This window comes from Netta rufina (assembly GCF_964035555.1).
Source record: "Netta rufina genome assembly, chromosome: 2".
NCBI classification, from domain to species: Eukaryota; Metazoa; Chordata; class Aves; order Anseriformes; family Anatidae; genus Netta; species Netta rufina.
Genome location: NC_140124.1, coordinates 3,988,241 through 4,004,063, shown reverse-complemented (window position 1 = coordinate 4,004,063; position 15,823 = coordinate 3,988,241). Strand labels below are relative to the sequence as shown.

The 15,823-nt window shown below is 38.8% G+C and overlaps 1 protein-coding gene across 3 annotated transcripts in view; it reads left to right on the top strand.

The window, feature by feature from the left end:
* Positions 1–15,823, top strand: part of ADCYAP1R1 (ADCYAP receptor type I) — a gene marked incomplete at both ends in the record, with an annotated part of 104,378 nt that overhangs the window by 47,672 nt on the left and 40,883 nt on the right. For all 3 annotated transcript variants that reach the window (XM_084282319.1, XM_084282320.1, XM_084282318.1), the window contains one exon: positions 2,371–2,478. In XM_084282319.1, coding sequence (XP_084138445.1) covers positions 2,371–2,478 — 108 coding nt within the window. The remainder of the gene's footprint in view (positions 1–2,370; positions 2,479–15,823) is intronic.

The window sequence follows — 15,823 nt, the reverse complement described above, 5'->3', positions numbered from 1 at the left end:
TTTACATGTGCTATGCTTTTGAACAGATTGCCATTCATTAGTGAACTATAAACCTATTACTAGGCATCTTCAGATTTAGAAGGTAAATACAGTTTCTCCTGTGCGGACAAACAGTAGCTATCAAAGACAGTAAAATCTAATAGTGCTCAATTTGATCTTGATTTCCATCTTTAGTACACTGACCATACCAGTGAACTTTTCAAAACCCCGTCTTCAATTCTTTTGGAGATATTCAATTCAATCACAGTATTCATACAATGAGATCTTCATCTGGTGAAGGAAACAACCTAGCGTATGAGTGAAAGAAAGGGATGAGGAGAAGGAAATGTATTCTCTTTTTTTTTTTTTTTTTTTTTTTTTTTTCTTTTCCCAACTCCTGTGGTGATTTAATGACCAATTTTCTAGTAATATTCTGGGGGGTCTGGAAAAGCTGAAAGATTTTTAGATAACAGAATCAGAATGTTATATGGTAACTTTTTTTTTTTTTAATAATTTATGTAATCTGATGCTACATCCTGTAATTTGAAAGAAAGATTATCAAATGCTTATAATATGGAGTCCTTATAACATTGTCGTTTGACACTGACCTAATTCTTCAAACTCATAACTGTCTTATTTACCACACATGGTAGTATCTGGCTTATATTTCATGAGAGAACATAGGACTTGACTCCCTGCCACTGAAGCTGATAGAAAAAATTTACAAAACCCATTCCTGTGAAAATACATCCTCCACTGCTGTCTATCTATCTCATACTATCACACAAGTTGATAAAGTCCAAGCTATGTAAAGCAGTTGATCAGCCAACCCTCATGATACTGTACTTCTCCTAGTCTGAAAGTATGACACTTTGAAGTATTATCTGCTTTTATTGAAGATCTTATTTTCCCTGGCACATAGTCAAAGAGAAAGTATATCAACAGAAAACCACTTAGAAAAGTGTGGCACTTGCAGCTTTTAACAGTTGATAAGATTATGTGCTTGACTTCAACATCAAATGCAAAGAAGTCATGGGGACATTTAGATTTGGTCTTTCTTTATTCTCCTGCTGAGGTAGCTGATGATCACCATTTGAAATTCCTTCACTAAGTCATTATTTGTACATTAGTAGGAAATTTGAGAGATATTTCTGAGTTTTTCTGTATACCGTGTAAGTTTTTAGGTTTATGAGCTTCTAAGATGGTGACTTCAGGTTTACAGGAGTCATGCATAGAAAGGTGCTTCTTGAAAACCCGTCATAATCTGTCATGTTTCTGATGCATAAGACCTGACTTCTTCCTATGTCCTAAAAGATGAAACCTCCCATCCCCAATCTCATCACCTCCTATTTCTGCATGCTTCTTGTTCTGACTGTGTTTTGCCTTTATGTCAGGTATGTCCGTGTTTTGTTTCTGGTAAGATTAAAACCTACGTGTGTGAGCAGGTAGGAAACAGTGGGAAGCTTTCACCTAGTTCCTGACCTAAGGAATAGAGAACCGAAATAGAGCCAGATCTATATAATGACTGGAAATTTGAAATAGAAATTTTCAGGTTAGAAATACAAGGCACAATCTTTTAGTAGGAGGTCAGTTATTCACCACTCAGTTCTTTAATTCAAGGCTTTCTCCCTCAATGCTTGTTAAGGGCCTGATTCTGCCTTTAGCAAGAAATCACTACAGGTAAAATTGTCCTTTTGATATTTTGAGTTTATACGTTCTAGAGCAGAGTGCTGAAAAAACAGTGGATGATGTTATGATGGGTCTTTACTAATGGAGTAATTTTTACTTCTAAACCCAATATTTTTTTGAGAGAACGAACAACATGGAAGAGATCAGCTTCCCTCACATATACACAAAAAGCAGTTTTAGGAGGAAGCAAAATGTGTTTTTCAGTTTCCAGTCACCTTCCTGAGTTAAATTCCCCAAAGTGCCAGTATCCAACCTTTGACAAAGATTAGAGTCTTCAGAAAGTCATGGTCTTGAAATTGAAAATAGGATCCACACATCCTATTTAACAAAACACTATTGAGAGACAATACAGATTTAACAAAACACTATTGAGAGACAGCTAAAAGGTGGTAGATTCCATGCTCAAGGGAAAATTCATTCCTGACTTACACTGGAATGATTTAATTGGGACTAAGAAATGACATTGTTCTGCCAGGTTAGAGTCTGTCCATTATAGAACCACACAACTATATCATACTTATGCTTCAATACAAATTATTCTTTTCCAGGGAAAACTGAGAAAAAAAATATTTATCATTCTAACCAAGCACACATTTGTGGATAGAAGAAGAACCAACAATAAACTACGATAATTGTTTTTTAAAAAAATAACAATAATAATGTGGATTTGCACCATAATGTATCTTTACTTCTCTTCTATAGGTTGCCCAGGAATGTGGGACAATATTACATGCTGGAAACCTGCAAGTGTGGGTGAAATTGTCTTTGTCAAGTGTCCTGCATTGTTCAGATTTATCATCTCTGAAGATGGTAAAGTATTTTCTCCATGTTCTTTGCCTTTGCATGGCCAGCATGACTATAAAATCTGACTTAACCGCTCAATTTAAAGGGAAAACAAAAACTCTTCAGTGGCCTAGGGTTGGTTGAGTTTCAGTTCAAAAGCATGCAGTAGAAAAATGGGATATGTGTGTTATGCAAGAGATGCAGAAGCTCCATCATGTGATTTTATGGTCTGTAGAAATGAGATGTCAGCATCCTACTGCCCCTTGCAACTGACACCAGCAACCAAGCAAGCAAACAAAAGTAAATAAAAGATTAGAAACTTGCCCAGGTTGCAATGTGGTGAAATGAAATATTTCTGCTTCCAGCATGCATTGCTTCCTGTCAGAGTTGTCCCTCGTCTTGCAGAATGTACTGCTTATGGCCATCCAGGCTGTTTCCTTTTTCTCTTTGCTCTCTTTTCCCAACTACTTTAGGCTCGAACCAAAAGCCTCATGAACTCATGCTTGATAACCGAACCCTATCAGACATTTGGCTTCAATCCATATGCAACCCAGCCCCTGCTGCCCAACTAGGTGCTATTAATATGGAAACCTATGTTATTAGTAGCAATAGTATTTACTTATTATTAATATTATTTAGTGTATTTTAATGGTGAGTCTGTTCAAGCTACTGTTTGTGTGATAACAACACCCCCTTATCTTTTCTTATATATGTATATCTTATCTTTTCTGTATATATGTATATATATATATTCACATACGTATATATTAACTTTGAAATACATGAAAATTTACTGGGTAAAAATGAGAGGGTATGGAGAGGAGGAAACAACTATTAAGATGTTCACAGAAGGTTTATAGATTTATTAGACGATCTCTTTAAAATTATTTTTTTCATGATGCAATGAAATGAGCTTCCCAGGTGAATGATTGAGGGTGGCAAAATTCAACTATCAGAGTTAGCTAACAAGACTTTGTCGGTCATAGTTTTTTCCATCTCACCCCAGCACCCATCTAGCTTAGCATGAATTACTTCATTAGCACCTTCCATTGAAGTAAAGGTTCACCATTTTCCCTCTGGGATCCTTCTTCCCAAAGATTATTTTGCCAACGAATTATTCATATATAATGTCGAGTACAAAATTCACCTTCTCAGTGTTCCTAAATGCAGAGCATAATTTTGGGGAGACAGTTAGTGTTTCATACACAGCTCCAGAACTGAGGAAATCCCCACCTTTAAATACAACCATTTGAACTCATCTAGACACAGAAGCAAATGTCAATACTCTTGTGAATTGGAGAGGAATGTAAGAGTGATCACCACCTCAGTAAAAATATCCATATGAAATTCAAATGTCTTCTCTAGATTAGTTCACTGGACTCCATCTTTAATTAATTGAAAGAAAATAAGGAAAAAAAAGACCAACAGAAGACAATGTATGTCATTTCAAGAAACACGAGGTAAATCACCCTTTGGAGATATCTCTCATTATCCAGCAAATACTAAAGACAACTCACATAAACAAGGCACCTAATTTTTGAAGGAAGAAATATAAATCCCTCTTTAAATTATAAAATAGATAAATAAAGTTATTACTATAATATTATGTGCTTCAATTATTAACAAAGATAATTAAACATAATCTTTACTGCTTCAATATTGGTCCAGTATTGATTCAGTGGGTACAATGATACTTACTGAACTGTCATAGTCAACCATAACAAAAAAAAAAAAACACACACAAGTATTCATGAGGTTTTGTATCTAGCATGGGAAAGGCAATATTCTTCCATATTCCAGGGTTGGTTTTTTGTTTTTGTATGTATGCTTTTTGTTTGTTTGGTTTTTAGTTCTTCATAATTTTGTCATCAATTTTTGTCATTCAACCTGACAGTCAAACCAGTTCTGGTCATCCTTTGAGCAGGATACACAATCAGCCAGAAGTTTTTGCTGTCCAGTTATCAGTGATGTTTGCAGCCTGCAGACAAAATACGTTTATGTTGTTTATTGTGCATCAACAGATGGCTGATCTACTGTTATCTTCTGATATAACTGCAGGAGGCCTGCTGCTCAAGGCAGTACCTCTCCAAATTTCTGTTAGGTGGCTTTTAATCTGCTTCCCCTCCATATCCTCAATATAAGCATGGTAACATAGGCAGAAATTTTCAAATTTTCTCCCCCTCTCTTTGTCTCTTTTTTATTTATTAATTATTATTATTATTATTTATTTATTGTTATTTATTTTACGCAATGCTCAGATATTACTAGTTTGATTGTCCATACAGAGTGATGTCTCTCCATACACATCTCCAGATGCACATAGAGTGTGCATTTAAAGTCTAGGAAATCTTAGACAATCTCTGACCATCTGTCAACAAACCTCTGCAGCAGACCTTTTTACTGTTCTTTTTTATTTCAAGGAATATCTCAAATGCTCCTCCTTTTATCCCCCACAAAAATAGTGCCTTCTCACTTTTATTGATGAAATTTCTTTTCTATGGTGCCCTCGTTTATGGAGTAATTATGGTGCTCTCAGTGCTTCTCAGAAACCATCTAGTCTGTCTAATCTGTCTCCCTCCTCAAAGTCAGCGTCAGCTCAGTGTTATCTATTCCATCACATAACTAACCTTTTAACTGGAAAGTCTTCTCCTGTATATATATAAATCTTCTCCTGTTATATATAAAACATATATATATATATTTAAATATATATATATATTTAAAAGTAATATACATTTTAGAAAAATAAAAATATTTCTTTATATAAAAATGAAATGCTCTACCATAACAAAAAATATAAATTAGATATATGAAATAAGATTTTTTAATATTTGCCTAGGATTTACAGCCTGGTTTGTATATTGTACTTCACATTTGGCCTCTAACAGGGTGATAGTATGACCCTAAGGGAAAAGTAGTCAGTCCAGTGTAAATATATGTCTTCTTTCTTTATCTCCTTAAGGGACCACTAATAAAAGTGACAGCTGTTACCACTTGTAGTGGTGGGTTTGAGGGTTTTTGGACATCTGTTCAGTAGAAACAAAACCGAGATTCATAATTCATTATATAAACAAATAAACATTTAATCTGGAGTAGTTTGAAACCTCTGCAGGCCTGACTGGATTTGCACTAGTGACCCCAAGGTGGAAATATCTACATCCATAATCACTCTCTTGGGTGAATCAGCATGGGCTTTCAGTATCATTACTGCTAATTTTAATTAGCCAAGTATATTTGCTTCAAGGAGCGCTTAATGAAAAAAGTCACATTTTATGGAGGTTCCTTAAATAAAGGATTATTAGATAACTAAAATGTTTCCAAGACATGGCTAATCACATTTTATAGATTGTTATAGTATTCTCTGGCTGCTTCAATGTTTCTAGATTATGTAAGTAAGCTAGGCAGTGCCAATAAAATCTATTAATAACATACTCATTCTTAATCCAACAAGGTTTTTATATGACAAAAAATGTTTTTTTATGTTTTTACAAATAGTAGCAATAACTTTAATTTATACATTAAAAATACTTGTCTTATGAAGCCCCAAAGCACCTGTAGTTACAGTTGCTTGGATGACAGCAGGGAAACCATATGGGAAAATATTAATTTTAAAGAGTGGGAGGAATTTAATTCTTTTGGTTTTGGATATCAAAAGTTATTTGTGTATGTCTAAACAGGGAACATGGATTTCTGGTTCAATGAACGGAAAGCAATACGTACTTGTAGATGTTTCCTCTGACCTATCTCAAATGCTTATCTTGAGATGAATGAAGCCACTGGAAAAGTCTTGTTTGTTTGATGAATTTCAGAAAGGAATTTGGCTGTCTTGACTTGGATGTCTGATTTCCACATGCAGTAAAATGAAAAAGAAATGGAGTCTAAAAATAAAAATTAACTAATTTAATTCCATCATCCATAGAGATGCTTTGTTGAAAAATGATTCAGAGGATCCAGTTAAAAATATCATCTCTTGCTGTTCAGAATTTGAAAATATACTCTGTTCTGACCTTCATTGTAATTGGACTGAGCAGTAACATCTGAATTGCTGTTAACATCATACAGAAATCCCAATGTTAAAAACTTTTGCAAATCTCATGATATATAATGACCCTTCCTTTTAAATTTTTATTTCACCTCTCTGCTCCCCTAAAATCATCAGAATTTTTCATTTTTTTTCAGATGCAGATTGTGAACAAAAAGATTACTCTCAAAATCTCTCCACCTGAAAAAGGCACAGTAGTTCCTCAGCCTTTTTTAAGCTAGTAGGTTAAGGATTTACAGTGGGTTTTGTTCTGGAGGATTCCTAAATGTTGATGTTTGGTTGGTTGGTTTGTTATTTTTTCTCTTCCAAATTCATTTCTTCTATCAATTCACAGTGTTATTTTCACTGGAAGACATAATTTCCATGATATTGCTTTTGTAAATTATGTTTTCTCCAGTGCCTTCCAAGTACCAACTCCAGAGACAACCCCTCTAGCACAGAGGAAATTTAAAGCATTCAAAGTTATCTTTGCATTGAAAGAAACAAATCAAACCAAACCAACCAACCAACCAAACAAAAAAAAACACACCAAAACAAAACAAAACAAAACAAAAAACAACATGGTAATCTGTGAAGTTGCATTTCAATATGACATAGCAAGACTTACACATGTCCCCAGCATAGTTATCTGCATTCATGGATATAAACTGTTATGTTTTATTTATTTATTTATTTTTATTTTTATTGTGGTGGACAGTGATGATAAGTCTAGCAGAGGAAATCTACAGATGCCAAAAGCTTTTCTTTCTTTGCACAGCTGAGATACTCTGTAGTAATAAAATTTATAAAGCCAAATTTCTCAAAGGGGTCATTGAGAGAAACCCAGTAACCAGATCAGAAATGAGCATATATTTAGATATTTTATTTGCAGTAAAAACTAATACAAATGATAATAAGCACTTTCTGAGCATTGCCATATGCTCTGCATTGAGAAACTGTCTTCTTTCACCAATCCAAATAATAAATATGATTAGCTCTTACTGAATCTTCCAGCTATTCAGAATGTTTATCCAGTACTCAGTATAGGACAATGCCTGCTGCACCCAAAAAAAAAAAAAAAAAAAAAAAAAAGCATGACTGCAAAGTCATAGTAAACATAGTTTACTATGTAAAACAGAGAAAATATACCTAATTTTTAATAAATGCACAAAACATATCCCATGCTGGTACCAGGATTAAGGGGTCTAATTAAAATTCAGTGGAATAAAGAATGCATCATGATGTTGTAGAGCTTAAGAGAGAATATTATTCCGTTCTCATGTTTTTGAACCAAAATATTTGTTTGGCTTGCTGCTGCTCTGATAGTCACAGAATCACAGAATTATAGGGATTGGAAGGGACCTCGAGAAAGATCACTGGGTCCAGCACACCTGCCAAACCAGGTTCCTTAGAGCAGGCTGCCCAGGTAGGCGTCCAGATGGGCCTTGAATATCTCCAGAGAAGGAAACTCCACAACCTTCCTGGGCAGCCTGTTCCAGTGCTCTGTCACCCTCACTGCGAAGAAGTTCTTTTGCATGTTGGTGTGGAACTTCCTGTGCTCAATTTTGTGACCATTACCCCTTGTCCTGTCCCCACAAACTACTGAAAAGAGGTTGGCCAAATCCCTCTGTCTCCCACTCTTAAGATATTTATAAACATTGATAAGATCCCCCCTCAGTCTTCTTTTCTCCAGGCTGAACAGACCCAGGTCTCTCAGCCTTTCCTCATAGGGAAGATGCTCCAGACCCCATATCATCTTTGTGGCCCTCTGCTGGACTCTTTCCAGGAGATCCCTGTCTTTCTTGTACTGGGGAGCCCAGAACTGGACACAGTACTCAGTCATGTCTTCAGTGCTAGCCACTAACATTTATTGTCCCTGAGAACAAGGATTGAAAATCCTTGTCTATTGAAAATCAGTCTATTACAGATCTCATTAGAAATACTGAGAGTCACTCAAGTACTTTTGGCAGAAACACCAAGCCTCATATATTCTGCACTAGGGATGCAACGTTGGATTTATGAATTCAGGGTTAACTGAATTTGGTAAATCGTCCTTGTCTTTTTTCTCCTGTTTGAGTTTGAATGTTACCCCTAATCAAACAAAACTGGATGATAAGACACAAGTTAATGAGAGGGGAATTGATATTACACATGCACATGTGGAAAGCCCTGTGTCACTTCTGGGGAAATAGTCCTGGCAGAAAAGCCTTTAATTGCTGACTGCATATTACTGTGAAAATGGTATTTAACTCCCAAACCAGGTGAAAGCAAATAAAGATTTGTTGTCTTCTCAAGGTGAAAGCTGTTCTGAATATTTTTAAGTCATCTGGTATTAGTTTGGCCTTTTTTTTTTTCATATATAAACACAAAGAAAAACTGATTCTTAAAGATCAAAGGCCTTCTAACAAATAAAATGCATCTGAAAATATTGTGCACTTATTTTCTACTGAAATAGAAGACAGAGGATTTTATTTTACTTTTTTTCTACTAACTAAAATTAAAGTCAGCATTGCAGCAGCCTGAAATTGGAAATTGTGTTTGCCAGTCAAATAGGCAAGGCAAAAGTTCAATGCAGAGGTCTAGATTTTCTGTTCAAATATCTCACCCCTGGTGGGTATTTCAGCATCCTGCATGAAGAACAGGGGAAAAATAGACTGGAAGCAGGGAGCATTCTCTGAAAATCAGACATAGATCATCCCATAGTGTTTCTGTCTCAGGAATAATAATAAACCATCAGCGCTTAATTAGTCTTTGAAGAGTCCAGGACTCTGTGTATGCCTTATACTTCACTTTATTTGAGATCCTATGTAACAGTCAGAAGGAAGTTCAATGCAAAGGTAGCTGTTTATTTATGTATATATATACGTATATATAAACCTGTATATTTAAGATAGATAGATAAATAGTTAGATAGGTACTAGCTAATGCCCTGGGACAGCTTTCAAAGCCGTCTGCAGATTGTACATATGTTATTGTTGCTTAGTGTTCAGAAAGTCCTAGATAGCACTTACTAGATAGCAAATCCTTTCCTACTTGTTTCCCTCTCTAGGTTTTCCACAGGCATTAAAGCCATGGAATTACTTCAGTTTTTCCAAAGCAAGGAGGACAAGCTATAATTAAACATGCCTCCTCTGCCACAGCATCATAGTCTATCATAGAATCATAGAATCATAGAATATCCTGAGTTGGAACGGACCCTTAAGGATCATCAAGTCCAACTCTTGACACCGCACAGGTCTACCCAAAAGTTCAGACCATGTGACTAAGTGCACAGTCCAATCTCTTCTTAAATTCAGACAGGCTCGGTGCAGTGACCACTTCCCTGGGGAGCCTGTTCCAGTGTGCAACCACCCTCTCTGTGAAGAACCCCCTCCTGACGTCAAGCCTAAATTTCCCCTGCCTCAGCTTAACCCCGTTCCCGCGGGTCCTGTCACTGGTGTTAATGGAGAAAAAGTCTCCTGCCTCTCCACACCCCCTTACGAGGAAGTTGTAGACTGTGATGAGGTCTCCCCTCAGCCTCCTCTTCTCCAGGCTGAACAGGCCCAGTGACCTCAGCCGTTCTTCGTACGTCTTCCCCTCAAGGCCTTTCACCATCTTCGTAGCCCTCCTCTGGACACTCTCCAACAGTTTCATGTCCTTTTTATACTGTGGTGCCCAGAACTGCACACAGTACTCAAGGTGAGGCCACACCAGTGCAGAGTAGAGCGGGACAATCACCTCCCTTGACCTACTAGCGATGTCGTGCTTGATGCACCCCAGGACACGGTTGGCCCTCCTGGCTGCCAGGGCACACTGCTGGCTCATATTCAACTTGCTGTCTACCACGACCCCCAGATCCCTCTCTTCTAGGCTGCTCTCCAGCGTCTCATCGCCCAGTCTGTACATGCAGCCGGGGTTTCCTCGTCCCAGGTGCAGGACCCGGCACTTGCTCTTATTGAACTTCATGCGGTTGGTGATCGCCCAGCTCTCCAACCTGTCCAGATCCCTCTGCAAGGCCTTTACGCCCTCATTTGAGTCCACAACTCCTCCAAGTTTGGTGTCATCAGCAAACTTGCTCAAAATACCTTCTATTCCTACATCCAGATCGTTTATAAAAATATTGAAAAGTACCAGCCCTAAAATGGAGCCTTGAGGGACCCCACTGGTGACCGCCCGCCAGCCTGACGCAGCCCCATTTACCATAACCCTTTGGGCCCTGCCCGTTAGCCAATTGCTCACCCATCGTATAATGTTTTTATTTAGCTGTATGGTGGACATTTTGTCCAGTAGGATCCTATGGGAAACCGTGTCAAAAGCCTTGCTGAAGTCCAAAAAAATCACATCAGCTGGTTTCCCTTGGTCCACCATACGGGTGATCTTATCATAAAAGGAAATCAGGTTAGTTAGGCAGGACCTACCCTTCACAAACCCATGCTGGCTGGGACCAATGACTGCTTTGTCCCCCAGGTGCGCCTCAATAAGTTCGAGAACCAACTTCTCCATGATTTTGCCAGGCACTGACGTGAGACTGACAGGCCTGTAATTGCTAGGGTCTTCTTTCTGACCCTTCTTGAAAATCGGCACAACATTTGCCAGCTTCCAGTCTACCGGGACCTCTCCAAATTCCCAGGATCGTTGAAAAATAATTGAAAGAGGTTCCACGATGACGTCTGCCAGCTCTTTCAGCACCCGGGGATGAATCCCATCCAGACCCATGGACTTGTAGGGATCCAGGTGGAGTAGCAAATCCCGCACACGTTCAGGGTCAGTTGGGAGTTTGTCATCCCCACCGTCCCGGTCCTCCAGCTCAGGGCACCCTGGGTCCCGAAGCCCATCATCGGCATTGAAGACAGAGGCAAAGAAGGCGTTAAGCGTCTCTGCTTTGCCTATGTCATTGTCTGTGAGGAGACCTTCCCTATCAAGGAGCGGCCCTATGTATTCTTTAGTTCTCCTTTTTCCATTCATATATCTAAAAAAAAACTTTTTATTTTCTCTCACAGACACAGCCAGCTTCAACTCTAGCTGTGCTTTGGCCACACGAACTTTCTCCCTACAAACACGAACAGCATCCCTGTATTCTTTCCATGACACCTGGCCCTCCTTCCAGTAGCGAAACACTCTCTGTTTCCGCCTAATCTCCATTAGAACGTTCCTGGTCAGCCACGCCAGCCTCCTGCCCCGCCTGCCTGACTTGCGATATTTAGGAATTGCCTGATCTTGTGCTTCTAGGAGGCATCACTTAAAGAGTGACCAGCACTGGTGGACATCGAGGCCTTCAAGAGCAGTTTCCCAGGGGACCTTGCTGACTAGTTCCCTGAGCAGCCTGAAGTCCGCTTTCCCCATATCTAGGGATGAGGTTTTGGTGGCACTTTTCCTTCTGTCACCATAAATTTTGAACTCAACCACTTCATGGTCGCTATGACCGAGGCGGCCACCAATCACCACATCTCCCACCAGACCCTCTCTGTTTTCTAGCAACAGGTCTAGGAGGGCTCCTTTCCTAGTTGGCTCCGTTAGCACCTGCACCAAGAAGTTATCATCTAGGTGCTTCATGAACCTCCTGGACTTGCTCGTGTCAGCCGTGTGGCACTCCCAGTTAACATCCGTCAAGTTGAAGTCCCCCATAAGGACAAGGGGAGTTAATCTCGAGGCCATGCAAATGCAAATGGAAATTTTGGCTATGCGCAATGCAAATGGAAATTGGAGGACGATATTGCCACCAAAGATTAATAGCCATATCTACATTTCCAATCATCTAGTTAAGGCTTCATGGCTACCTTTTTTTTTTTTTTTTTCCAGAAAAATGACATTTTTGTCCTTTCCCAACAAATTATGGGGACAAAGGATTCTGTGTCCCCGATACTCAAACACTGAACATGATCAAGAGCAACAATTGCTCTGAATTCTTCTGATCAATTCAGTTAAATATCAAGTTCTTGGTCCAGTACAAGATGACATCCTATGTGGTTACCAGGAAAAATCTGTAGCGCAACTCAAGGCCTTTGGCAATGTGATCAGAAAGCTAATTGGCCTTGGAGAACTCAAAAACTATGCTCTTCTGGGAAGTATCCAAGGATGGAACATGTTGAGAGCTGCTGAGAAGTGTGGAGAACACTTGGACTTGAAAAGGATAATTAATACTCTGAGTATCACTGTAGGTGCAACATGGACAGCTGCCTCAGCTTTTACCATCAGCCTCTGCTGTGTTGTTGTTTCTCCCTTTGACTCAAATAACTAAGAAAGGAATTCCAGTTGATTGAAATATTTTAGGTGTGGTGGGCACACATTCACTCTTGCCTTTAAGCAAGTGTTCTAATATGATTTCTTCTCTGGGACTTAATTCATAACTGATAATGTACGTTGGACAATATTGTTTGTTTGTTTTGTTTCTTGCTTGAAAAACACCTGTTTTTCTCTGAGATATGACCCTTCTCTGAGCTAGGAGCCTCTATGACAGTATTTGTGCAGATCCTGCACTCTAATGGGTACTCCTGTGACAGGCAGCCTCATAGGAAGGATGCACATAATGTTTCAATGATGCCTAGCAGTTGCCATGGTGACCTCAGTCCACCAATAGTTTCATAGCCTTTGATAAGGAAGAGGAAGAAAAGAAGTCATAATGTCCCTTACATGCTATTGATCACATCTGTACAGCAGCTCTGCCTCTGCCATACCTAAGTACAACAGCCTTTATGTTCTCCACATGTGACCTCATTGGGATTCTCCCATGATCTCCAGACATGTTTCACTGGGTCTTCTCGCCTTCTTGCCATGAAACCATGTGCCCTAAAATATGTATGGGGTACAGGACACAAGAGCTTGTATGTCAGCTCTATCTTTACTGCAATGTTTTGCACAAGCTAGTGGTTAACAAAGATGCAGAAGGTATCTACTTGTAATTTTCCACTGTCTCAATTTTCATGTTTGCTAAAAGAACAATAGCAGAACACTACCACTTAATTCTTCAGTGAATTAAGCCCTATGTTCTCAAACTACTTTGACCAGAAAAATGGCATTATGCAGTTAATACCAAGTGAACTAATGAATTCCAAACTGTAGTTTAAAGTATTGGCTATGGAGCATGAGACCGGAGAGACTGCAACCCCCAGAAACACTGGAGGAAAGCACTTAGCATAGGGAAAGGTGTGGGATCCTGTAAGTCCGCTCACTCCAAAACCTTGCCTGGATGCCACTTCCTACAGATTCTGCTAATGAGATTATTAAGACCTAGCAGCTGGATCTAGATCACTTTTCCCCCCAAAAATAAGGATGACCTGACAGTGTGTGTGCCCACATATAGAAGAGGGCAGAGGGCACCAGATATGGCAGGCGGAACGTGTGAACAGTAACAGTTAGGGGAGCTTAGAAAGTCCCAGAAAGCTGCTAAGTAGACTGCTGTTCCTGACTGTGGCTTTACCAGCCGGCTGAACAGATTGCTGGTGCATGAGAGCAGCATGCAGCAATGGAGAAGGGAGCAAAAAGGCACCGTGTGGTGGTGGATGCTGCGGAGTCAGGTGTAAGATCTGGTTGATTTATTTCATGTTTATGTATTCGATGTTAAGCTTCTAATCAATGCTATAGAAAATGGAAAAAATGGATTCCTGCCTAACCAGCTTGTCATTCACATAGCTGGACAGCACAATAACAAGTGATTTTATGAAATGTTTTTCATAACATGTCCCTCCAACAAATTCTGAGATGGGAATGGTAGAAATAAGGTAGAAGTGTGGACAAGCCATTTTAGGACAGAATAGTTTTGAAGCCTTTCATTCCCCTCCATGCACTAATAATGGGCAAAGGCTGGAACAAAAGGGTTAAATGCAAGTTGTGCTCAGATAAACAAATCAATGGGAGATAAAGCAGTTGCCATGCCAGCTGACACCGAAAGCAGCCAGCACGGAGTTGGCACGTAGGAGACGATCTAAAAGGCTGCACAGAGTGCCGAGGCTCATCATACACAGGCTGTTTCTTGGCTTTAGCTTTGCCAGTCCTGCTCACTTTAAAGCAGAAGCAACAATTGCTTTCATTAAATTTCTCATACTATGGAAGATAGTAAGGAGGTATTTGTTCTTTTTAGGCTCAGCAAATAAAATCTGAGAAAGAAATGTTTCTCAGATGCAAGAAATGTTTCACATGCAAGAAATGGTCATGAAAGAATTGGGTCTTTGCTACTAACTCTTTCTAGATCAATCCTTTGGCAAAGCCCTTTGAATTTAAATTTATTTTCACTTCTTCATGTAGAAAATAGAAATACACAGTATTTTCTCTATGATTTCTCTGTTCAGTCTTTGGAAATTAAAGTTCATCTGTCTGGTAGATCTTCTTTAAAGCCTCTAAGTAGTACCGCAAATAACACCTAATTAATAATGACAGTTAAAGTACTAATGGAAGATTTGCTTTACTTCTCAAATGACACTTTCCTATTCAAGCTGGTCAAAGAGTGAATAACACTATCTGTCAATACACTGGACAAACCATCCTTTCTCAAGAATAACATTAGCTTCCTCAGGAGTTTAGTGACTAATGCAAACAGTTATTGATTCAAAAATGGTGTTCTAAGCTATTGTTTAATAGCTGCTGTTGGCACCATTTTTCTGTAGTTTGGGCTGTGCTGTTATTTAAATATACGTGAGGGGCACTTATGTAAATCATTAATATAACCCTTAAGTTAAAATATTGATATCTAGGTTTCTAGTCAAAATGCAGGTAAAAAGGTGTTTTATTTATTCTCCCGCTCTGTGGGAATAATGTAATTCATCTAGCCTGTTTTATAATCATCTCAGTGGGCTTCCTTTGCTTCATCACTCAAGCCTAATGCACCAGTTTCTCATTGTCTATGTCCCAAGAACAGAGCAACAAGAGGATGTATGTGAGTGCCAACACAGCAAGGTGCCTGCAGTTTTCCCCATTACATTGCTGACACCAGAGCAATTTGCTGAGGTCTCTCTAGAGTCAGAATGGAACAAACAAATAAACAAATGACAACCCCAAATTAAAAACAAAACGAAAACAAAACAAACAAAAAAAACAGGTAGCATTGAAAAATTAAAGGAGCTGCTCTATGTACAGATTTCAATAAAACCCCAGACTACCAAACTCAAATGCAAGTTAACATCACCATGTATGTTGACATCTTAAATGTTAAGCACAGAAATAATCCAAACAGACTCCACACTCTCATACCTATGAGTAACCATACCCATTGGCACAGTTATATGTCACATGAACAGACATATTCTGGTGCTGGATACATAAATATTCGGTATCAGAAAGAAATGCAGCAGTAGCACATAGGAATTTAAAGCCCCATGTATGTTCCCTCACTGTGGTTTTATAAGTGTATCCATGTATTTCCTGCAGTGCTTAGTGACA